The following is a 24,433-nucleotide window of genomic DNA, read 5'->3' as shown; positions in this document are numbered from 1 at the left end:
ATGGTAATAGTTTTACGACATGTTCTAGAGTGGGAAATTATTTGCTTTTTTGAACTAAAAACGTAATGAACAACAACGAATTCATTCTGATTGTTTGTCAATCGAATATGCATTGGGAAACTAAACTACTACAATAGGCCTACTATAAATACTATACTATAAATGGTATACTATTCTATACCTACTATAAATCTAAATATATATCTTAACTCGAGATGATCACGTCACGGATTGTGGGCGGGGAGGAGGAGCTTGACTGACGGATTGTGGGCGGGGAGGAGGAGCTTGACTGACAGGGAGGAAGCTGCTACTTTATTTTTCTGGTCCACTAAAATGGCTGTTGTCGAGGATGGGGAATAGGCTTTCATTCGGCGGTTGATAAAAAATATACCGACGTACTACACAGCCGAAGACTTACAAGAGCAACTCATTTATATTCATTTGTCATTGGAAAGGTAAGACAGTAATTCAATTTTCATCATGTTTCAATGTACATCGGTATTTATGATTGTCCACCCATGAGATCGATGCTTGACTGACAGCTCGCGATATCTGTTTCGCTGACATTCCGAAATATTGTAGCAAGGCCACAATTAAGCACAGTTGAAGGGCATCTTTGTCATATCAAACTTTTTTGTATGATCTTTTACTATGTACTGTAACTATGAAATATTCGCCAATAACATGTTGGATTTCGCACCCTGTTACACAATTGCTGGTAACGGGTTCTATGGCTTGAATGAATCCACAATAATTAGCCAATTACCAACAGACAACAATTCAATGCGATATGAATAACTGCAAAATAATAAATGCATACGACAATAACGTTCTTCGGATTTAATTCCATCGATGCTCTATCCACAGGGATGGGAGAACAAAAAACAAATTATGTTCATAACATTATTATAAACAACTAGGTATTGACTTAGTTCAGGTGTTCAGTGATGTTAGCCTGATCTGAACATGAGGTAAAGAAGATGAGTGGTACCTGCTTCATGCATAGTTCATGACGAACAGAGATGAGAAACAAGATTACTGTGGAGATACGTAGGCCTAATAGCCTACCGTACGGTATCTAGAGCAAATAATATCCTAACAAACAAGACCACCATATTACCATTCTAGATGACATTGTGTCCAAATGTCAAATGAGCCGTTGTGTGTGTTACTAAGCGGCGCACGGCGATGTGTTTTGATGTCTACCTACTTGCCACCATTTTCTCTTTGTGGCTGTCAGCTGTTAAAATTGCAGCAGGCTGTGTAATGGAATGCTGTACGGTTTGTCCTCCAGAGATGGAATGCTTGTCAGTGTGTGTTGACGTCTGACTGGACCGGTCTATTTATTGCTCTTCAGTGTCTGAAGCCAGGGGCTCTTGTTTTTGAAGCATAGTGGCTTGAATTATTGGTACAGTACCCATCTTAGTGACTGAAACGACAGTGTGCTATACTCATCATACCATGTGCTTTGGGTGGATTTAGTTTTTATATGGTAAATATACTGGTGGGAAACTGTAGCTCATTATGACAGATAGACTGATGAATAATGTAGACTGTATGTGTTGTTGTACATATGTCAAAGGAATAACTTGCATGATCTACTGTACGCAATAAAGTCCATACAATGTTTGTATGTGATGAAATACAGTGGTGTTAACCAAAACAATTCACGCTTTATTTTCATGTAACCAACACTGCAACACAGTAGCTGTCCGGACTACCCGTGTGTGCTCTTCCCTTACATGGTGAACTTCAATTCGACATCCGGACATAAAAATAAGATGAAATGTTTTTGATGATAACGGAACAAAGTTATCTAACTATGGCAGACTGCTAGTGGGTCACCTCGCTGTTGGCCTATCCGGCTGTGTTAGCATAGGCCTAGCCTGTAACAATCTTTTCTGACATTTGGAGAACACAGCCATAACTCTGGAAGTCCCAGAAGGGGTGGGGTTGGGGGTATTTCAGCGGTTGCTCAGACTTAAGTCATGAGATTCATACCTTGGTGAAATGAGTTCTCTTAGAGGCTTGGTTTATTAAAGATGTACAGTGCTGCTGGCTGGCATCCCGGCTGGCAGGCTCATTACACACTCTAACTGCCATTTCACTGGCGGTTTCACATCTAATTTAGTCTCCGAAGTTTGTTTGATGTAGCAGATGCTATTACTGTATGTCAGTGGCATGCAAGGCGCCGTACAGTTAGTGGACCCTAGAAGCCTGTTAAGCAAAAACTGGACACTGAAGGGACCCACTGTACCAGAGGGATTTACTGAAACTAAAGTCTTAACCCCCCCCTCTCTCTGTCTGTCCGTCCAGGGTTTCCCGCAGCACTTTTAAGGCGTCCGCCTAAGCAACACACGTCTCCTGCCTTAACTAAGTTGTCAACTAAGTTGTTTGAATTTTTATAGCGATATCCGTCGTTGTCCTGTTTTCTCCCTTCCATTCCAAACCGTGACCAACGCCAGTCTCCCTTCTCTGCAGAACGCAGTAGACTATCCCACAAACTAGCCCCCCCCCATTAGTCTATTGCACAAACTACTAGTACATTTTAGTAGTTGTAGCCTTTCTCGGCACTCAAGGACACCGTACAGAGGTATATAAAAAACATTAAAAGCAGCAGAAAAATTAGAAAAACAACAACATTAAAAACAACAGAAGGAAGCAGTGCAAACCTACCCCCCCCCCCCCCCCCCAGTGGTCTGACAGCAAACCCCACCCTACCACCTCAACTAACGTTTTTTTCTGCGGGAAACCCTGCCGTCTGTCCATCCATCTCTAGGTTCGGTGGTGTTAAGGAGCAGCTGCAGCCATGGACACCACCACGTCCATCAAGATGACCACCCTGGCCATCCAGAACCTCTTCAGCTACGTGGAGGACGAGAACCTGAACGCTCTCAAGGTCCACCTGGACAAGTTCCGGGAGGTTGATGGCAGGAGTGACGTGAGTGTTCTTCATGTGGATTCTACACATTTGGCCTGTGTATGTTTCACTGTGTTGGGTTAGTAGAAGCTAATGTTAATATATGTTCCTCTGTCCCCATCTACCAGAATGGCCAGACTCCCCTGATGCTGGCCTCAGAGCAAGGCAGTCTGGAGATAGTACAGGAGCTCATTCGTAGAGGGGCCAACGTCAATCTGGATGATGTGGTGAGAACAGCTTAAGCTCTGTAAACTTTTTCTCTCTATCTCTGTTTCTCTCTCTTCCTCTTTCTCAATCTTTCTTTATGTTTCTCTCTCCCTGTTTCTCTCTCTTTCTCCCTCTCTATCTCTCTACCAGTATGCCTAAAGGCCTTGTGAGTGCCCTTAGTACATAATGGAGGTTTTGTGGAAGAATTTCCCTGGAGACCGCCAAGGTTACTGTGATAATGGTGGTGGGCTTTCAATGGATCTCAATGGTGATGGTGCATTCTCCTCTCTCCACGCCCCCCGCCCCCACCCCAACCCCCCTCCCGCAGGACTGCTGGTCGGCTCTGATCTCTGCTGCCAAGGAGGGCCATGTGGAGGTGGTGCAGGAATTGTTGGACAACAGTGCCTACATAGAGCACAGGGACATGGTGAGACTGAGCACTGTTCTAGTCTCTACAACCATGATAAGAATGTTGATTAGTAAGAACTGATTTAGTAACATATGAAGCATATCATGGTTTTTCTTGGCATGTGGTATTCTTTCTTTATCATATTTAGCATAGATTACAATTGTTTTTTATGCTGGCACATTAGAAATATAGTTTTCAGAAAACCATCATAAGCTTTCTATAAAAGATGTGTCAGGTTGTGTGCATTATAGTGTATGTACTTGGTTCTCTGCAGGGAGGATGGACTGCTCTCATGTGGGCTGCCTACAAGGGCCAAAAAGAGGTGACCCAAGTTCTCCTTGACAACGGAGCCAACCCCAACACTACAGGGCAGGTGGGTGACACCGACAGTTAGAAGATCTAGTACCTTCATGAATGTAGAGTGAAGTATGGAAATAGCATATACCAAGTTCCTGTTTAATGCGTCCACTGGACATCTTTTCATGATCTCCTCAGCAATACAGTGTCTACCCCATCATCTGGGCAGCGGGCAGGGGGCACGCGGAGATCGTCAAGCTACTCCTGGAGAACGGTGCCAAGGTTAACTGCTCTGACAAGGTGAGCCAGGGGTCTGGGGGACGAGGCAGCTGGCAGGGCCTGCTGCTGCCAGTTTGGTCTTAACCTGGTAGTTGTCATGCGGTGCCAGTGTGGACAACGCTGTGTGTGTGTTTCTCTCTCAGTATGGCACCACTCCACTGATCTGGGCTGCCAGGAAGGGCCACTTTGAGTGTGTGATGCACCTGCTGGAGAATGGAGCGGATGTTGACCAGGAGGGGGCGGTATGTCATCACCACATAGACTTTCAGCAACTCGAACTCCCTCTGGGAATTTAAGTACAGTTTGTATTCTGTACTTAGTGTATATCTCTTTCCCTCCCTCTCTCATGTTCTTGACCATCCCTCTCCTTTGTGCCTGCTATTCCTTTTCCCCCTCCTCCTCCTCGGTTCCCACTGTAGAACTCCATGACGGCTCTGATCGTGGCGGTGAAGGGGGGCTTCACCGAGGTGGTGAAGGAGCTTCTGAAGAGGAACCCCAACGTCAACATGACCGACAAGGACGGCAACACGGCCCTGATGATCGCTGCTAAAGAGGGCTACACGGAGATCGTACAGGACCTGCTGGACGCAGGCACCTACGTCAACATCCCGGACAGGGTGGGCACACACACACACAGGCACATGTACACACACACACTCACATAGGCACAACACACAGACATAGGCACAACGCACACACATCACAAGCGCACGTGCACACGCACAAACACACACGCACATGCCAAATGCACAACACACACGCGCATGCTAAAACACACACACACATGTGGGTTTCATCCTGTGTGCTTTGTTGCCATTCCTCGTGTGTCTAGAGTGGAGACACAGTGCTGATCGGAGCAGTGAGAGGAGGCCATGTAGAGATAGTGAGAGCCCTGCTCCACAAATACGCTGACATCGACATCAGAGGACAGGTAAGGGCGCGACATCACCCTCGGAAACCTCTGTCCCCATAAGCACTGCTAAATGCATCGTATCTTCAGGCACTGCGCACGCCCCTGCCTCAAACCAAGCTCTCTCCCGCAGGAGAGCAAGACAGCCCTGTACTGGGCGGTGGAGAAGGGCAACGCCACCATGGTGAGGGATATCCTGCAGTGTAACCCAGACACGGAGACCTGCACCAAGGTAACGGAAGACACGGGTCCGAGCACGCAAGCTGTCACAACACCAGTCAAACATCAGCCTCTGCTACACCCGGTTCTTTTCCCAGACTGAACTGTGTGTCTTCCTTGTATGATGCAGAGTATGAGTTGTATGATTCCTTGTAGGATGCAGAGACTCCTCTGATTAAAGCCACCAAGATGAGGAATATCGACATAGTGGAGCTGCTGCTGGACAAGGGGGCCAAGGTGTCTGCGGTTGATAAGGTATGTATCGATATATTTATATAGATGACGTGATCGTGAATGAATAGGTGGGAATTAAGTAGGGAAATGATTCATCCATCTGTTTTCCAGCGAGGAGACACGCCTCTCCACATCGCCATCCGTGGGCGGAGCCGGAGGCTGGCGGAGCTCCTCCTTCGTAACCCTAAAGATGGCCGCCTGCTGTACCGGCCCAACAAGGCCGGCGAGACGCCGTACAACATCGACTGCAGCCACCAGAAGAGCATCCTCACCCAGATCTTTGGAGCTCGTAAGTGGTCCTTGGTTCTCCTAGAGCTCACGTACTCTACCCATGGTTGAGGAAGTATCTCTGGCTTCATCCCTCTACGTGTTTCCTAACCCCTCCCCATCTGTGTGTGTTTGTGTCTCAGGCCACCTGTCCCCTACGGAGTCTGATGGGGACATGCTAGGGTACGACCTGTACAGCAGCGCCCTGGCAGACATCTTGAGTGAGCCCACCATGCAGCCTCCCATCTGCGTGGGCCTGTACGCCCAGTGGGGCAGTGGCAAGTCCTTCCTGCTCAAGAAACTGGAGGGTGAGACAGACAACCAATAACATGTCGTCCTGTGACTGACAGTTGAAGGACATGATTATATATCTACATGCAAATGTGCTGACACGTGGACCCGTTTGGGGACCCGTTTGCTGACACGTGGACCCATTTTGTGTCCTCTCAGATGAGATGAAGACCTTTGCTGGGCAGCAGGTGGAGCCACTGTTCCAGTTCTCCTGGCTGGTGGTGTTCCTGTCTCTGCTGCTGTGTGGCAGTGTTGCTCTGGCCCTGGGCTTCAGCGTAGACCCCAAGCTGGCCATGGCTGTGTCCCTCAGCCTCTTGGCTCTGCTTTACGTCTTCTTTGGTGAGACTAGCCCTATGTGCTCTATGTCTCCCCTGCTCTGTCTGGGTTGAGAGCATGTTCCACAACTGTACTGTAGAGGGCGATATAACACCAAAAATTATTCTTTGCGCTAGAAACAAAAAAGCGTGATTATAATCAAGCATTACGACTGACTAATACAACTACACAATATTTGTAAAGACATACTGTTGTAGCACTGACAGTAGTACAATTCGTTCATCGGTGACACTGACTCTAACCAGAAGACGTTTATGTGCAGTGGTGGTCTACTTCGGCGGGCGTCGCGAAGGCGAGAGCTGGAACTGGGTGTGGGTGATCAGCACCCGGCTGGCACGCCACATCGGCTATCTTGAGCTGCTTCTCAAGCTGATGTTCGTCAACCCCCCGGACCTGCCCGAGCAGACCACTCGCGCCCTGCCCGTCAGGTAAAACCACCTGCCACTCCCAAATAACCCTTGACCTACCTAGCACATCCCCAACCAAAACAGCCAAGGATTTACCAACGATCCTTCAGCTGGTTAACATTTATATTGAAGTACGACTTCTCCGATCCACCCACAGGTTCCTGTTCACAGACTACAACCGTCTGTCCAGCGTGGGAGGGGAGACTTCCATGGCGGAGATGATTGCCACGCTCTCGGACGCCTGTGAGAGGGAGTTTGGCTTCATGGCCACCAGGCTCTTCAGGGTCTTCAAGACCGAGGAAACACAAGGTAACAGCAGTACAGGGACGTACCACATGGAAAGCATGTCGTCTCTACTGTCTCACATACTCCACTGTCTTAGACTACACTATATGTGAAGCTGTCGCTTTTGCTTTGGTCTAATCCCATCACGCAGAGGCTTTGCTGAGGTTAAAAACAGACATTTGTGTAGGGAAAATGCTAGTTAGGCTGAAAGGAAAATGCTAATATGAAATCTTAAAGCTAACCAAGGACAGTGCAATTGGGAATCTAAATCTAGCGAGAGCTACAAGCTAATGAGGGGTTAGGTGGACGGTGTGAATGAAGGAGGCTGGTAAGAACACGCTCTTCCTCTCCTCCGCAGGGAAGAAGAAGTGGAAGAAGACGTGCTGCATCCCGTCCTTCATCATCTTCCTCTTCATCCTGTCCTGCCTGATCACCGGCATGGCCCTGCTGGCCGTGTTCAAGGTGGACGGCGCCAACCAGACGGTGAACGCCGTGCTCATCGCCATGGCGAGCGTGGTGGGGCTGGCACTGCTGCTCAACTGCCGCACCTGGTGGCAGGTGACGGACTCGGTGCTCAACTCCCAGAGGAAGAGGCTGCACAGCGCCGCCAACAAGATGCACAAGCTGAAGAGTGAAGGTTTCATGAAGGTGAGGAGATACGATACACAACGAACCGTAGGAGATACAACATGCTAGGAGACACAACCTGACAGGAGATACTACATGACAGGACATACCACATGACAGGAGATACGATATGACAGGAAATGCAGTATGACAGGAGATGGGACCTCACGTCATATCGGATCCCCTCTTTTCTCCGCCCAGGTGCTGAAGAACGAGGTGGAGCTGATGGCGAGGATGGCCAAGTCCATCGACGGCTTCACCCAGAACCAGACTCGCCTGGCGGTCATCATCGATGGCCTGGACTCCTGCGAGCAGGACAAGGTCCTCCAGATGCTGGATACGGTGAGACGGGATGCACACACACACACACACACACACATACACACACACAGGCACCACCTGTCATCTTTCTCCCGAACACTTTACAAAAACACATTATATAAAGGACAAAGGGATCACTTACAAAGACTCTAGGGGGTTTCATGATATGTTCACAGAAGTGATTGAAAGTGATTGACTTTAAATGAATTAAGTTATAAGGAATAGGCTGCTGCTTGCTCACAAATGCAATCTTTAGTCTCGAGGAGAGAATAGCCTGACAGTGAAAGGTGCCCTTGTCAGGGGCTCAATGACGTCTCTTGGAACATTAGGAACAGTAAACATGAAATCACTTATCTTGGGCTCCAGAAAAGTAGATCTCTTGTACGTTGAGATGTTCAGCTTCAGATAGTTAGATAGTTACTGCAACAACATGCAAGTTATCAGAGGGGGGAAAACAGGATCACATCTGAATCACATGCTTCTTGTCAGGTCTAGATATGTACAATGCTGCTTCCTAGCTTCTGCTACGTTCTCATGCCTGTGTTTTTCCCCACCACACACACACCTACACACACGGCCACATAACACACACACACACACACACAGGTGAGGGTCCTCTTCTCCAAGGGCCCCTTCATCTCCATCTTCGCCAGCGACCCCCACATCATCATCAAGGCCATCAACCAGAACCTGAACAGCGTGCTGCGAGACTCCAACATCAACGGCCACGACTACATGAGGAACATCGTCCACCTGCCCGTCTTCCTGAACAGCAGGGGCCTCAGCAGCGCCAGGAAGATGTGCGCCGCCGCCCCCGCCAACGGAGACACCAACAACGCCGACGGTAACCATGGAGATGCCGACAGACAGACGGACAGACTGACTGACTGACTATGTTACTGACAGAATGACTGACGGACAAATACACAGGCAGACAGATTGACTGTCTGACGGGATGACTGACACAGACATGTAGGTGGAAGCCGGCTGTACGGTGATGAGGTTTATAGTGTACCCTGTCCTGGGTCCTCATCCTTGGTCTTGTCTCCCTTCATCTGCAGGCTGGCATGAGGAGCTGGACAGGAAGCTATCCCAGCATAGTCTGGGAGAAATGACCAAGTTCGGCAGCAAGACCGCTCTGAATCGCAGGGTAAGAGTACAGGAGTATGTGTGTTTGTGTGTGTGTGTGCATGTGTATGTGTATGTGTCTGACTGTGTCCTCAGAATTAATTGACCATTAGGTGGTAACTTGGATCCAAAATAAATATGTTTTCTTATGGAATCAATGTAAAAAAATAACCAGCTGGCCTTATGCATGTGTGTAATCTAATGTTAAATTATTCCAAATGAACAATTCTGTGTCTAGAAACTGGCGTGCTACTGACTTGTGAACCTAACTGTCACAAGCTCTTAACCCATTTGTCTATTTCATTAGTTTATTCATCATCATATTGTGTCCAGCCACTGCACTTATTTTGACTTTAATCCAATGATCCATAATTCAATCTAAAGTCTATCTCTCCCCCTTGATAGAGTAGACCCCATGACCTGCAGTTTGGTTTCCAGCTATGTGTCACACACGTACGATTTATAGTATTAATACCCCGACCTTAACCGTAACCCCCAAACTGCTCCTGCCACCATAATCACAGCCAGGTGCTGTGTATGAGAACATCAGGTGCTGTGTATGAGAACATCAGGTGCTGTGCATGAGAACATCAGGTGCTGTGCATGAGAACATCAGGTGCTGTGTATGAGAACATCAGGTGCTGTGCATGAGAACATCAGGTGCTGTGCATGAGAACATCAGGTGCTGTGCATGAGAACATCAGGTGCTGTGCATGAGAACATCAGGTGCTGTGCATGAGAACATCAGGTGCTGTGTATGAGAACATCAGGTGCTGTGCATGAGAACATCAGGTGCTGTGTATGAGAAGATCTGCCACAATTCTCCTAACTCATTTGCTTTGAGAAACAGTTCTGCAATACAACATGTGACATTTTCGCAACTGTGTTTCGACAGAGTGATGTTCAGTTCTGCTGTAGTGTCATTCACCCACACACACGCAAGCACAGACTCACTCATGCCTTCTGTCACGTGTGTGTAGGACACCTACAGACGCAGGCAGATGCAGAGGACAGTGACTCGTCAGATGTCGTTTGACCTGACCAAACTGTTGGTGACTGAGGACTGGTTCAGTGACATCAGCCCCCAGACAATGAGAAGGCTGCTGAACATCGTCTCCGTCACAGGTGACAAAGTGTCACACACACATGACATTGTAAACTGACAGATGCTGAAGAAATAGGATTGCCCAGACTCACACATGGCATGTCATTGGTCAAATTCCAAACAGGTCGTCTGCTGAGGGCCAATCAGATCAACTTTAACTGGGACCGGCTGGCGTCATGGATCAACCTGACCGAGCAGTGGCCATACAGGACCTCCTGGCTCATCCTCCTACTGGAGGAGACCGACGGCATTCCAGACCAGGCCACGCTCAAGACCATTTATGAGAGGTAGGACTCCTTAAAACTAGACCCCGCTCCAGAGATAACACTCCCTCAAACAAGGAGGAAACCCATGTCACGCTCCAGCACTCCAGCTGGTACAAGTGTGAGACCGCTGTGATGGAAAAGTCTTTATTAAAGAATGAAAGTACTGTAATTGGCTTCCAAACCACTTTTCTTGAACAAATCCACTGAGAGGTGATTCTCGTTTGAATTGTGTTCCACTAATGAGGTTGGAAAAGTGTAATGGTTGAAAGTTATTTGAAGAGATTTACGGGTGTCTGAAGAGATGAAGGTGGGAGATTTCTCGCTGGGCTGTAAGGATTACTTTAATACGTTGAAACATCAGAATCCTGTTGAATTGGTTGTATTATTGTAATTTCATTGCAATTACTTTTCAGACAAAGAGCATTGTTCCCTTAAAGGCCTTTTGGTAATTTTTTGCATGTGAAGAATGTTTTCAAAAGCAGTTATTTAAATGTAATCATGTCTGTGCCCTTGGACAATGGACAGTAGGCTCTCATCCATGACAGTTAAGCACATGGAAAAGTATTTCCCCCTTTTGTTGAACTACCTTTCTCCAAAAATCTCTGAAATAGTTTTGTGGGTGATAACATTCATTAAACCTAATAACCTTTTACATTTTGCCGTGAGCCTGAAGTCTTCTTCAAACACATCAGTGAAGTGAAGTCAGTGCATGTTCCTGTGTTCTGGGCCTTCAGGATCTCTAAGAACATCCCCACCACCAAAGACGTGGAGCCCCTCCTGGAGATCGACGGCGACGTCCGCAGCTTCGAGGTCTTCATCTCATCCCGTACTCCGGTCCTGGCCGCCCGCGACATCAAGACCTTCCTCCCCTGCACCGTCAACCTGGACCCCAAACTCCGGGAGATCATCGCAGGTCCGAACACTGGATCACACGCACCTCAGCTTGCCACCGTGACCGTGACGATGCTCCCAACCCATAAGATCCTCCCCCTACGTGGATCCCTCTGCTACACGGGTACTTCACCCAGTATGTAACCGGGTGTGGCGTGTGTTTGCGTCCTTCTCTCCGGCAGATGTGCGAGCCGCCAGGGAGCAGATAAACCTGGGAGCGGTGACCTACCCCACGCTGCCCCTGCAGGAGGTCGCCCCCCGCCCCACCTCCGTCTACAGCCAGCAGTCCTCCGCCATCTCGCCCTCGGCCTCCTTCAACCCCTCAGGGGTCATGTCCCCCCAGCCCCACAGCAGCTACTACAGCGGCATGGCGGGGCCCCAGCACCCCTTCTACAACCGGGTGAGTCCTTCTGACGACACAGAACCTATAGAACCACAAACAGTAGGCTACCTAACAACCCTAACCCTACTGTACTACATACAGCACCTAGCAACCCTAACCCTACAGTTCTACATATCTATAACCTGGGTTCTAAGGAAGCCCTGGTTGTACTACATGCATAGCACCTGAGTTCTAAGTAAGCCCTGGTTCCTGGACCAACAAACCAACCTAGGTCTTCTAAGAGAGTTTGCATTTAGACGGCCTCCTTTCGGTGAGAGATGCTGAATGACCTCTGGAAGCCACCCAGAGACTTTCTGATTAATTTGCCCCACATTTGCCTCCCATTACTTAAAATAATTTGCATGTTTTTACCCCCCTTCTCTAAATATGTTTTACTCTTTGCAAGTTGCTTTTGGTTTGTTATGCTTTCCATTTTGTGATTTCATGTTTTTTTTATGTTTTTGTTGAAATATGATGTGGTATTTGATTTGCAAATGGCTATTGTCTGTGGCTCCACCGTTGCTTTGGCAATATGAACATTTGTTTCTTAATGCTAATAAAGCCAATTGACTTTGTATGTGGAATCTTGCGTGTGCATACAACATGCCACAGTCCCGTTCATTGGTAGTGTACTTGATATGATAGTGATGACAGTGTCTGTGACTGTTGGCATGTTCCCTCATCTACCGCCTCGCTGTGTCACACCATGTTCATATTCAAGCGGTTGCCATGTCTTTTTTCTTTTTTTTTCATTCCCCTAAATGTTCTTTTCTCCCGGATTCCCTCCATCCCCAGCCATATTTCCCCCAACATGTTTACCAGCTGCCACGCCAGTACGTGGGCAGCTCCTACCCACCTCATGCACCTCCTCGCCCACTCATTAAAAGTGGGTACCCCAAGGATCCAAGCGGTGGACTCGTAAGTACAACAACTGTCAGCGGTAGACATAGCGCATTTACACGGCAGATTGTCATGGCGCTGGCTTTGATTTGATTGAAGTGGTCTTCTGTGATATCTTCAGGAACAGCGTTATTCTGCTATTTGAGCTACTATGTTGATCCTGAGAGCTCCTCTCAGTTACCGCCTGAACAAAACCTGCTTCTCCACCTGCTCTCTATTTCCTTGACACTTGTCCTATCCCATCCCCATTACAATCACACACACAGAAACATTGAACCAAATTATTATTTTTCCTCAAAGTTAAGGCCTTCTTCCTCTCTTTCTCTGTCCACCATTGGTGCTGTCCAGTATGTCTGCTGTCCTCCATGAAAGGTCATCTGTGGGTTTCCCTAATGTTCTCTCTCCTCCTCGGACCTAAAGCCTCGATGCTGACCTGGGTACCTCTCCCTCACACATCTTTCTGTCTCTCTCCACCTCTCCTTCTCTCTCTCCCTCTGTCTCTCCAAGCAGTTTAAGGTACCATCTTTGAAAAAGAAGCAGGTACTGAACCCTTTGGGCTCCTAACACCGGCTTACCTCCTCGGCCCTCATGCTGCCCCCCTTTATCAAACTAACAACCTCCTTCCTCTTTCCTGAAGTGTTCTGACTGATCCCAGCATGCACCTCGGGACATCTAGCGCTCTGTCTAGCCTCTAGCCCTCGGAGAAGTGAAACGCTTTGATTTGCTCGTGGCAAGACGTTCGAGAGACTCGCTAGTCTCTCTGAGCATTTCAAAGGTTTTGTTTTGTCTCTGGATCTTTCTATCATGCTCCTCTTCTCCTCCCTAACCCACACTCACTCCAATCTTATCCAAGATCTTTACAGTAATTACACAGGGTTGTTGAACTCACTCTCACTGCACTTGGTAAACAAGAGCCTTTGGATTGGAGCTAAATATAATTAATATAACATAATAAAAATCAAGCTTTTGGTCCCACTGGTATTATGACAATCCAGTAATGGTTTCTTGGTTAACTTGGGTTACTCGGTGGTAACTCCAAGAGTAGAATCAGATACACAAAAGAGAAACCATGTGACAGATTTCCCTCAGATAATGGCTGTAATCTCATTGGCTCATCCTCTGACAGTGTTTTCTTGGGCCCTGAGGCCATGTCAACCCCCATTAATTCCCTGACTGCTTGTCTCAGTGCCACCCTCACCCTAGAGTAGAGCTCCTCCCTTCATCATGCCAGCCTCAACGCCAGCTACTGATGGTTGATGTAGGTTGTTTTCACCCCTCCCCCTCTGCTGTGGCTTACTACGTTTGCAGGTTGGAAGGGTGTTTCGGCATGAGATTCCACCTTGTAGCAATAGAATTTCAACTCGAAACCAAACCACGAAGAAGTAGATGATATCGTAATTTATATACGTGGATCTTGTCAGTGACTGTTTTTTGCGTGTGTGTGTTGTGTGTGTCCCAGGGGTCTGCGTCTGTGGTGTCTGGCACCCCGGCCATCCTCCTCAGCTCCATGAACACAGACGGCGTGTGTGAGCGCGTCAAACACACCGAGGGCATGGACCAGAGCATGATGGCACAGTACACAGCCACCATCAAGAAGGTGAGCTCAGTTCTTTTGTTTGTGTGTGTCTTCTCACATCCTCGTACACACACGCATTCCTCGGTGGTCTGACCGTGGTGCCGTGTGTTTCTCAGGCTAATGTTAACGGCAGAGTTCTGACCCAGTGCAACATCGATGAGCTCAAGAAGGAGATGAACATGAACTTTGGTGACTGGCAGCTCTTCAGAGCCACAGTGAGTTGGGCCAGGTCTTGTATTACCCATGTCGTTCAGGGTATTTGGGTAAATGCCCCTGGTCTGGGCTGCTACCTCAAGATGTGCTGCCTCCCCCTCTCTGTATTCCAGGTGCTGGAGATGCGTCACGTGGAAAACCAGGTGCTGCACGAGGAGGCCCACAGTGAGCAGGGCAGCAGCGTTGGGGACAACATGCGGCGTGCCTCAGCCCCGCCCCACGCCGGAGCGGCCAATCCGGACGGCTCGCCAATGTACAGCTTCAACCTGAGCTTCGAGGAGCTGAGCAACGTGGGCTTGGATGAGCAGCCCAGGATCCCCAGCAACCCCCCCTGGATGGTGAGTGGCGTCCTGGGCCTCAGGGGACCTGGGTCCTGGGTCCTAGTGAAGCTTATGCTGTTCTCACATGGAGACTGTGGTGGGAGTTGTCTTTTGATGCTGAATGAAGCTATCTTGCCTGGAGGTGAAAGCTCCAAGCTCCCCCCTCCTCTCTTCTTATCTCTAGGTTCCCATGACCATATGATGTGATGGAATGTGACATCAATGTTCTCTCCTCCTTCCCAGGGCACCACCCACCGCACCCCCAGCATGTCCAGCCTCAACTCCCAGGAGTCGTCCAACGACATCTGCAAGCTGACGGACAAGCAGCAGTCCGAGTACCGCAACGCCTACCAGGAGTACATCGCCCAGATGGCCACACTGGAGGTGGGCGTAGAGAAGCCTGTCCAGCCCCACCCCGGGCAGTTCATGCACTCCGGTTCGGAGGACAAGGCTAAGGACGGCGCTGAGCAGGACAGCCGCAAACCCTACACCAAGAGAGGAGCCGGCAAGCCGGCGGCGGACGCCACCGACTTCGCCTCCAACGTGGAAGCTCTGGACCCCATCACGGAGGAGGATGAGAAGCTGGACCACGGATCCTCCAAGTCCCTCCTGGGGCGCAAGACCTCCGCTGAGAGGGGTCTCTTCCAGGGGGCGGCCGACCTGAAAATGAAGGCGGCGGGTGGGCTGCGCTACCAGAAGCTGACCAGCGATGACGAGGAGTCTGAGGAGTCTGACAACACCCCTCTGATGAAGGACGGGAAGAAGGCGGAGCCCAAAGCTCTGGGCGGGGCCCTGAAGGGGAAGGACTACCTGTCTGACGCCATGCTGGACAAGAAGGACTCCTCTGACTCGGGGGTGAGGTCCAACGAGAGCTCGCCCAATCACTCGCTGCAGGACGAGGAGGCGGACCTGTCCCAGCTGGATAGGGCCAATCTGATCGAGCTGGACGAGGAGAGCGTGGCCAGGAAGAGGGGCCTTCCCAGCAGCCTCAGCGGCCTCCAGGACCCGGCAGTCACCCGCATGTCCATCTGCTCTGAGGACCAGTGCAGCCTGCTGGCCAGCAGCCCAGAAGAGAGCTGGCCCTCCTCCTCCAGGAGCTACAACCTGAACCGCACGCCCAGCAACACCACCCTCAACAACAACACCAACACCCAGCAGCAGAACCGGCCCCGCCCGCCCACCGAGGGTTCCACCTCCAACACCACCACCTCCACCCCCACCTCCTCCTCCACCAGCGAGGTCATCGTCTCCCCGGGCTCCAGCACCGCCGCCATCACCACCACCTCCACCACCACCAACACCAAGCCTGGCCCGCACAACGAGAATGTGCGCGTGGTGCACCTGAAGAGGGGGCTGAACCCCGGTGACCCCCCGGAGATCTGCACCGTGTCCTCCGACACCGTCACCTTTGGGGAGGAGCGTGAGAGCATCCTGTGATCCCCTCACAGGCCCCCGGAGCCCTGACTCCTGACCCGGAATAGCAACACAGAGAGCACTCCGTCACTTGGTGTTGTGGTAGTTTGTACTAGTGTGACTCCTGCATGCTCAGGTAGAAGTTAGGTTAATAGATAGAGCTGAAGTTTGGTGTGCACCAAGTAGGGGCAGCTCGCTGAAGCATTTCACAGTAGTCTAGTTTTGTGATTCGATAAACCTTGAAAATGAGGCCGTCCTGTCGTGTCTAATCAGATACTGTATTCAGACATTCTGCCATCAAGTAAAAACATAAGTAGTTTTTACTGTAACTAATCATTTAATTGCCTTGCCTATAGAAAAAAAACTGTGTCTAAACAGTGTTCATATTAGCAAATGGTCGCGTAATTACAGTAGTGCAGTGAGCTTGTGAGTTGGTGCAATGGAATCACGATTGAAATACAGTAGAAGTACACATCTCGGTGTAATGAAGTCATTGTTATCGTTCCGTATTCGAACAAGTGAGCCAAACAAACAAAACCGTGTTGTAGGATCTGTGTTGTTTGTGTTGCTGTATACGTTCTTTAGAAAGAGCCAGCTTACCTGCACTGCCATTGTGACATTTATCACCATGGGGCTTCTCTGAAGGTGGAGAGGCCTTCATACTGAGTACACGTTGAATGTCTGTGCTGTAATACCGTGTCTAGATCTGGAGAGCATCCCAAGAGAAGCTCGGCTAGATTATGTCCAGTTAGGAAGTGAAATGTACTGTATTGTATATGTAGTAGTTGTTAATGACAACTGTACTAGATCAAGTCGACAGTATTTATTGTTGCCTGCAACTGCCTAACCACTTGTGGCCAGTCAGATTTGGTGTTGCATGAATACGTGTGTAGGATGCATGCATAAATTCAGAATCTGTGCAAATGTCTGAAGAGTGCTCTCAACTGTATTGCATGCACTGTGGTGTTTGTATTGTTACAGACTTGGAAATAGTTGTGGAAGAAAAAGAAAGAAGTTAATAAAAGTCTAACAACTTTGTCTATAACGTGACTGAAAAATAAACTTTAAATGTTTATGACGGTATGCAAGTCTGCCTCTTTTCTTTGTCCACAGCTTCATATAGGTTATTGAACCTAAAAGGTTTTGTACCTGAGATGAGACATAGGCTACTCAAGACAGTAAGCGTTGACTGCATTGCACTGTAGGTGGCACACTCTCCCAGCGGAAGACAGTAGTAGTATCCATCTACTGTTCAAAATTGACAATACAATATCTTGTTAATTAGATCAGAAAGTTAATTTATTAAGGCATGTAGTCCATATAAGATTAGATCAAATAAATTGGTATTTCTCTCCCATCAGGATTTGCTGGGACAACACATTGGTCATGAATTAAGAGACAAATGCCTTGTCATTATCATATTAGTAATTTAATTTATTATTGTATAAAAGTGCAATTTACAACATCTTTCAAAAACGCAACACAATAAACTGCAAGATTATATACTCTCTGCCACAAATATGCTACTATACAGGCATGATTTCTGTCTACTTATATGTTACAGCATCCACAGTCCGCCAGAACAGGGGAGATACAGCTTTCCTGTTTTCTTTTCCTCACTTTCACGAAGAAAAGATTTAAGTCCTCTTGTCAAAATATCTCGTTTCCGTACTGTCCTTTCAGTCACTTTCTGTGTTCCCAGTGTCAACCCAGTGGAATAAAATCGACTTTAAAACTATACCACATATCTCCTTTTAGGGGGGGGGGGGAACTATGTGAAGAAAAATTCCTACAGCCAGTGAAGGGAACATGAGGTCTTGTTTTGAACACCTGCAAGAGATTGAGAGGAGAAGGGCATATTTAGAGAGGACAAGGATCTGGACAGACTGGCGCCTAAGCGGAAGCCGCAGCTCCTTTTTTCGACTAAAACCAAACACTGAAATACCGAACAATCCCATACTGTAGCACCAGACGGAGACGTCGGGCGGAGGAGCGAGCTGCATCCTCACAACCTCTAAGTACCATGTTGTAAAGGATCCACTGCCATAACTAGTGCATGCTCTCCAATTCTTGCAAACAAAATAGCAAAAACTTCCCATCTTTCTGACGGTGTGGTCAACTGGGACTATCCTTCTTGGTGTCACCAGTCGTAGATTTTCCCTCGTAACTGAATTTACAGCTAGCTTATAGTTGACATGAGGGTTTCATGGTGTTATTGTGAGTGATTAAATGAAGGATCTATCCCGGTGCATGTTGGAGACACTTACTGAGTCAGCGCAGGAGCGTGCTGCTGTCCACATCTGCGTCTGTTTCCCTGGACAGGTCATTTGACTGCACACACACACACACGCAGACACACACACGCAGACACACACACACACACATAGACACACACAATGATCAATATAAATTATTATGCTTTCTGTGCTGTTCCATATGCAGTTGTGCGAATAGAGAAATTATAGTAGGCAAAAGGTTACGTTGTCTCGTACTAGAATAATTTGTCAAGGAAGCAAATTGAACAGGGAACATGTGTTTTAATAATTTAATAGTGTTAAGAGTGCATTTGGAAGCACAAAGGACACAGCCCGTGCTTCTAACTTACCTCGCAGGTAAGGATGCTGATATCTGAGGTGACAGCGGTGGACAGAGGATTCCTGGACGCCGTCTGTCCCAGCCGTTGCTGATATTGGCAGGTTACAAAGGATGCGCTGGAGTCAAGTGCAATTTGAAGGTCCAAAATATAGTCAATCACATGCTGCAGAATCTCCATTTTACTGACGTTCTTGTTCTGTGGGAGGCTGGGGACGAGTTCCTTCAGCATAGTGTAGCAGTCGTTCATGTTGTACAGCAGGCTCAGTGGATCATCCATCGGGCTCTTGCTCCGAGATATCCCGAGGATGTGTTCCGACGAATTCGACATGTTGTTTCTCATGGACCGCACCGGGCTAATGGATTTCATGTTGACTGCTGAGAACTATGAAAAACGTATCAAATGCTGTATATGGTGGGATACCTGACCTCGCTGAAGAGAATTGATGCGCACGCTGTTAATTCTTCTTTATAGCGCTGGTGGACGGGGCACGCTACATAGGAGGCGAAACTGTATGGCGATTGGTCTTTGTGCACTGCCAATCACGTCTCAAAGCAATCGCTGTGGTGTGTCACAAAAAATGTACAAATCCCGCCCCCTATCTTCCGCATTCTTGGAGACGTTCTTTAGCAAGTAATGAGAAAGTGAGCGCTCACTTTCTCTTTCTCACCTGAGGAACACTTGAGTGCCTATGTTGCCTACAAAGCCTTTTTAAATACGTGCCCAACCTTGTTAGCTTTAATAATCAGTGGGAAACTGCGGTTTGCATCTGAGACACTCCAGTGTCCACAACAGTTAAGTTACAGGTAAGCAACTTCAGGTAAGAATGGTAGCCTTATGTGACCATCAATAGGTTTATCAGTTGCCCGGTCTCCCTCACTCTACCAAGCTAAACCCAACCGGTTGATGGCTTGGCACCACTGGGCACACACTGCATTAAAGAGTTTGTTCGCCGCAAGCTCCTACTTCCACCGACTCCCTGGCGCCAGCCCTGTGACGACATTCATTCACAGCAGAGCTTGAAGCCAGTCGGTTCGGCGCCGCTCAGGCGGCTGCTATGACTACCGTAGCTGTCAGTCAACGCGCGTTCTCAGCTGACTTCACCAATGAGAGTGAACTCCTTGCGGTGCCTCACTCACTGCCCCAAGCCACACACCTGCACTGGTTTGCATTTCTGCACACAAACACGCACACGCACTCAGGAATGCCTGTCTCATATTTGTGCACTGTATTTCATCTTACAAATGCAAATTTTAAGGGGAAATTATGCCACATTCATAAGCCTAGGCACAATAGCTATAAAGCACTTATCATGATCACCTCATTTAGTATGCATTAAGTTTAAAATGTACTTGAAGTGTTTATCGGTGATCTGAAGGAAAACCTATTCATTTGAAGGTGGCTCATTCTATTTTTGTCTCATGCAGGCAGATCACTCAGAGTGCTTTGTGTAAACCACTAACTCAGCAAACCCTTATTTTTGTTCAAACACTAAACATTCAATAAACCTTGGCTCAGCAAGCCCACAAACTGTCATGTGTTCATGATATTATAGTTGGGAAAGAGACCTCTTGCAGTTGCTGAAATGTTGTATTTTCTAACTTACTCTACAGACAGTGTGTTCATTCGCCCCTTTCACAGTCAGAAATGGGCACCTGTGGCGGAAAGACGTCTTTATTTACACTCCTGTGGAAAGAGCATCACAGAGCTGTCACATTCTCTGGAGGTCTAGTCCCCACACACTACCCAGCAGGGCTCTACAGGACTGAACTATACTTGATCATGAGGTAGTTGTTCAGAAGCATATGAGATATAAATTCTGAACTGTGATTACTTGTTAGTCATACGTAACTGGCACCACTTTGGGGCTACAGCCCAAGGGTTTCAATCTCCAGTTCATTCTCACATCAGTAGCCAGCACCTATTGAATTTGCATGTCCTGCTCCAGGACATCGACTGTACTTGCTCTGTGGGATGAATAACAGCATCCGTTCGGACCCATAAAGGACTTGTTTGACTTGTTTCCCCTGGAGTCCCCTTCCGCTCCAGTCAACTGAATGACTCCCGTGGCGATGGACACTGGCAAGCCCTCATGCTGGCACTGTCTCAATGTTAAAGGCTTTTGGCTGCCGCCGTCTGCTCGTGATCGGACTGCCAGATCACCGCCTCTACGCCCCGGCCCCTAAGTGCCTGCTCTCGGATGCCCCGCTCCCCCAGCAGGCACGGCTCACCAGGACAGGTTGTTGGGAGGAAAGGATGACCCAGCCGCTGGATGGACTGGCCATGTGGTGCGACCCTCCCTGGAGAACGGGGTTCCTCATCAGGAACACTCGTTGCCTGAGTCCGCGTCCACATTCTTGGCTGTTTTATTGCCTCTCGTTCACATTGTTGCTTTGTCCCTGGGAGTCAATGATTGTCTAGTTCTATTCAGGTTGCAGGGTAGGTTCCATGGGTAGGGGCCTGAATCCTCCTCTAGAACCAAATCCAAAAAGTCCTATTCTTAAATGATTATTTTTTTACATTTCAGAGTTCAGTGTAGACACACATCCCTGCCTGTCTTTGTAACCCTGGTCCGTACAGTGAAGCAGTCAAGTCATGGCTGGCAGTCAATCGGGCTTATTCTGTTCTGTGCATCTGGGGGTGAAGCACGTCTTCCTATAGTTTTCGTAGGGTACAGGGGGAGGAGGAGGAGGGTGGAGGATCTCAGTGCATCATGACACGAGGATGCTCTATTGTTTCATCTAATTCCTATTCTGCTGATGGTGCTGCCTTAAGGTCTCTTCCCCCCCTCTCCCTCTCTACCTTTCTCTGTCTCTCTCCCGCTCCGCGTTGAGGAGAGGCCTCGGGCATGACTTCATAGGACAGGTGCTATTTGCACTGCCGTCTCAAGGCCTCACTGGAACTTCAAAGAAGGAGATGGGAAAGATTACCGACATAAAAGGTTGGACTTGGCGTCTCTGTTTGGCCTAGACCCCGGCCCACACTCTGGTGAACAAATGACGTCTGTGTGATGTGATGGAGGCCCCGTTTGCTCAAGTGGTCCTTGTGGAAATGCACACCCACATGTCAGAGATGGGTCACACACACCTCAATGTGTACAGTGGGGATAATCTGACGGAGCTGGTCCTACCTCTTAGCCCCTTGACCGCTATGTCATTCAGGAAAAGAAATGCCCCTTTGTTACAAAGGGGAACTCCGGAACTCTTGCTGATATCAAACACAATGCGTGGCGGTATCATGCATATACACACAAATACGTTGCACACACACAGAGGCATACATGCGCAGAACGTTCAGAACATTTGCATTTTAGGAAGTTGGGGTCTCTTGAAGACTGCAGGTGTGTTTGGTTGTTCCTGCTAGTTAGCCTAGGGCTACAGGGTTCTTCCCAAACAGATCAATATGACACAGCCGACCCTAGTTATTCTCAACACTCAGAGAGAAAACGACTCGGTGAAAGAGATATTTACATTTAGTCATTTAGCAGACGCTCTTATCCAGAGCGACTTACAGTAAGTACAGGGACATTCCCCCGAGGCAAGTAGGGTGAAGTGCCTTGCCCAAGGACACAACGTCAGGTGGCATGACCGGGAATCAAACTGGCAACCTTCGGATTACTAGCCCGACTCCCTCACCGCTCAGCCAACTGACTAGCCCAGATATGGTGGAGAAGCCTGTCAGATGACTTACCCTTCCTATTCCTAGAATATACCTATCGTTCCCCCCCCCCCCCCCCCCCGTTTCTTTTAATCTCACACCTCGTTTTCCTTGGTCTCAGCTGCAAGTGAGTTTTCTGGTCGTACCTCCTCGCAGTATCTCTCTCTGCTGTGTGTGAATACAGGTCAGTGGAGCACGTGGCATGCATGTGTGTGTGTGCTGGGCTTGTGCTGGCGGGGCCAGGCAGGCAGGCCAGGTGAGGAGCGGCTAAGTGCGGGTCAGTGAGCGGCGTGCCGGGGAGAGAGACCCAGAGGGAGAACACCTGCCCGGCCCCGCTCCCCTCCTGCTCCACCTGCCTCAGCTGCTCCTCTGCCAGGCGCCAGGGCGGACATCTGCCCACCTCTGGGTAATGGAGCTGTCACTAATGCGGGACGTTTACGCGTAGCACTGTGCTCGTTTAGCCCCCCCCCCGTCCGCAGCCCCTCCCCCCCCTCACTCCCCCCTCCTGAGAGCTCCTTCTCATGAGAACCAGGGGGCCGCAGTAACACTCACGGTTTTACCGCCCTCCTCACAGCACTGCTGTGTATTTCCTCTCACTTCTGCTACAGGTAAGAGGCGTTTCTCATCAAGACCAAGTGCTCCCCCACGGTGAACAAAAACAGTCAAGTTCTGTAAGTCCAAGACGGAGGAGACAATGTTACACAGCGAAGGAAGAGAATTTGTAGGCTCCTGTGTGGATTAGTACATTGGACTTCCCTCTTGTTCCTATTAGTTTCCAGTTAATGGTCCGCACAATGGCTGCTTTGATGCAGGCAGAGTCCGGGCTGTGGCGCCGTGTTTGCGGATCCCATGTGGAGGTCACCCCAGCCTGGCCACTGTCCACACAGCCGGGGATAATGGCGGCTTTCAGGGTCACTGGCAGGCCAGAGACAGAGCAGCTCCACCGGGGCAGAGGGGAGAGAATACCCCCCTCCCTCCACCCCCACTGCCTCCCCAGGTCTTCTCTCCAAAACTGTCAGTTGTGACCTCAGGGCCCTGTCCTCATCTCTCAGGATTCCCTTCTTTCTTTTTTTCCTTTTTTCTGTCTGTCTTTCTTTCTTTATCTCTATTACACTTCCTGTGCCCTCTCTTTACTTAACCCCTCCTCCCTTTTCTCTCTCTCTGCCATCTCTCCTTCATCATCACTCAAACACAGGATCTCTTTGTTCCGTCTGCCCCTGGCATTTGCAGTGGAGGTGAGGGCACGGGTGGGCATCAACCTTGAATTGCTGAACCCTTGTCCTGGGCACAGCAGGTCTCCACTATACAGGAGAATGACTATTTCAGTGTCAATGAAATGGTGCAGGGGAAGGAGTTTATTTCTACAAATCAGCGTTGGCTCGATCAATGCTGTACTGTCCTTTACTCTTCATAAGGCCGTATGTTGTGTCGGAAAAGGCAGAAAACAACCCCAAAAAATGATTGAGAGGTTGTACAGTTTATGAATGTAAAGTCAGAGAGAGGAGAGAGAGAATGAAAGAGCGTAAGAGGGGGAGAGAGCTGACATGGTAGCAGTATTTAGACTGCTTAGAGTGTTTTCATGGTGAGGTTGTGTGAAGGAAGTGGGCTTCAGCCAGGCTGGTGAGAGACACTCAGTGGGAGCTGCTGGTGGGCTGTGCTCAGAAAGGATTAAGGGGCGGAGCTGTAATTACTGTCAAGCTCCACAGGAAGTGTAGCATCGCTCTGACATCCAGTCATCGTCCCAGCAGCTGGAAACAATAAAAACTAATATTGAGCTGTTCAGCCACTGGTTTGGCTGGCTGTGTGTCATAATCCAGAACACTCAACACAGAACACCCCACCCTGCGCTCATATCGAGCCACTGTTGAAGTAATGAAAAACAAAATAAAAACAATGCAGCCGATAAACAATGCGGTTTATTATGTAAAAGCGCTGAGAGAGACAGTTTGATGGTGCTTCGCGGCTTGCAGCGTGCCACAG

At 48.8% G+C, this 24,433-nt stretch overlaps 2 protein-coding genes across 4 annotated transcripts; one reads left to right on the top strand and one right to left on the bottom strand.

Annotated features, from left to right (window-relative positions):
* Positions 1-306: 306 nt before the first annotated feature.
* On the top strand, positions 307-17,286 carry kidins220b (kinase D-interacting substrate 220b). 3 transcript variants are annotated; one of them, XM_062466946.1, is made up of 30 exons: positions 307-455; positions 2,780-2,941; positions 3,049-3,147; positions 3,456-3,554; positions 3,811-3,909; positions 4,032-4,133; positions 4,256-4,354; positions 4,532-4,729; positions 4,945-5,043; positions 5,156-5,254; positions 5,398-5,496; positions 5,587-5,764; positions 5,886-6,050; positions 6,193-6,372; positions 6,632-6,797; positions 6,934-7,085; positions 7,420-7,709; positions 7,890-8,030; positions 8,616-8,853; positions 9,071-9,159; positions 10,118-10,262; positions 10,367-10,529; positions 11,243-11,421; positions 11,582-11,799; positions 12,577-12,699; positions 13,192-13,221; positions 14,141-14,278; positions 14,374-14,472; positions 14,584-14,808; positions 15,034-17,286. In XM_062466946.1, exons 2-30 carry the CDS (start codon positions 2,810-2,812, stop codon positions 16,225-16,227), a joined length of 5,238 nt encoding a protein of 1,745 aa, XP_062322930.1. In that variant the 5' UTR covers positions 307-455; positions 2,780-2,809; the 3' UTR covers positions 16,228-17,286. The 3 variants fall into 3 exon arrangements, with proteins under 3 accessions (XP_062322930.1, XP_062322931.1, XP_062322932.1); XM_062466947.1 differs by lacking the exon at positions 13,192-13,221; XM_062466948.1 differs by lacking the exons at positions 12,577-12,699; positions 13,192-13,221.
* Positions 17,287-17,608: 322 nt separating this feature from the next.
* Positions 17,609-19,273, bottom strand: id2b (inhibitor of DNA binding 2b). Its single transcript, XM_062467294.1, has 3 exons — positions 18,809-19,273; positions 18,471-18,534; positions 17,609-18,033 (listed from the first exon to the last, which is right to left on the bottom strand). Exons 1-2 carry the CDS (start codon positions 19,163-19,165, stop codon positions 18,475-18,477), a joined length of 417 nt encoding a protein of 138 aa, XP_062323278.1. The 5' UTR covers positions 19,166-19,273; the 3' UTR covers positions 17,609-18,033; positions 18,471-18,474.
* Between the last annotated feature and the right edge of the window lie 5,160 nt (positions 19,274-24,433).

This window comes from Osmerus eperlanus, chromosome 8, assembly GCF_963692335.1.
Source record: "Osmerus eperlanus chromosome 8, fOsmEpe2.1, whole genome shotgun sequence".
Classification (NCBI taxonomy): domain Eukaryota; kingdom Metazoa; phylum Chordata; class Actinopteri; order Osmeriformes; family Osmeridae; genus Osmerus; species Osmerus eperlanus.
Note: the sequence above shows the minus strand (reverse complement) of the source record. Positions and strands in the feature narration are given on the sequence as shown.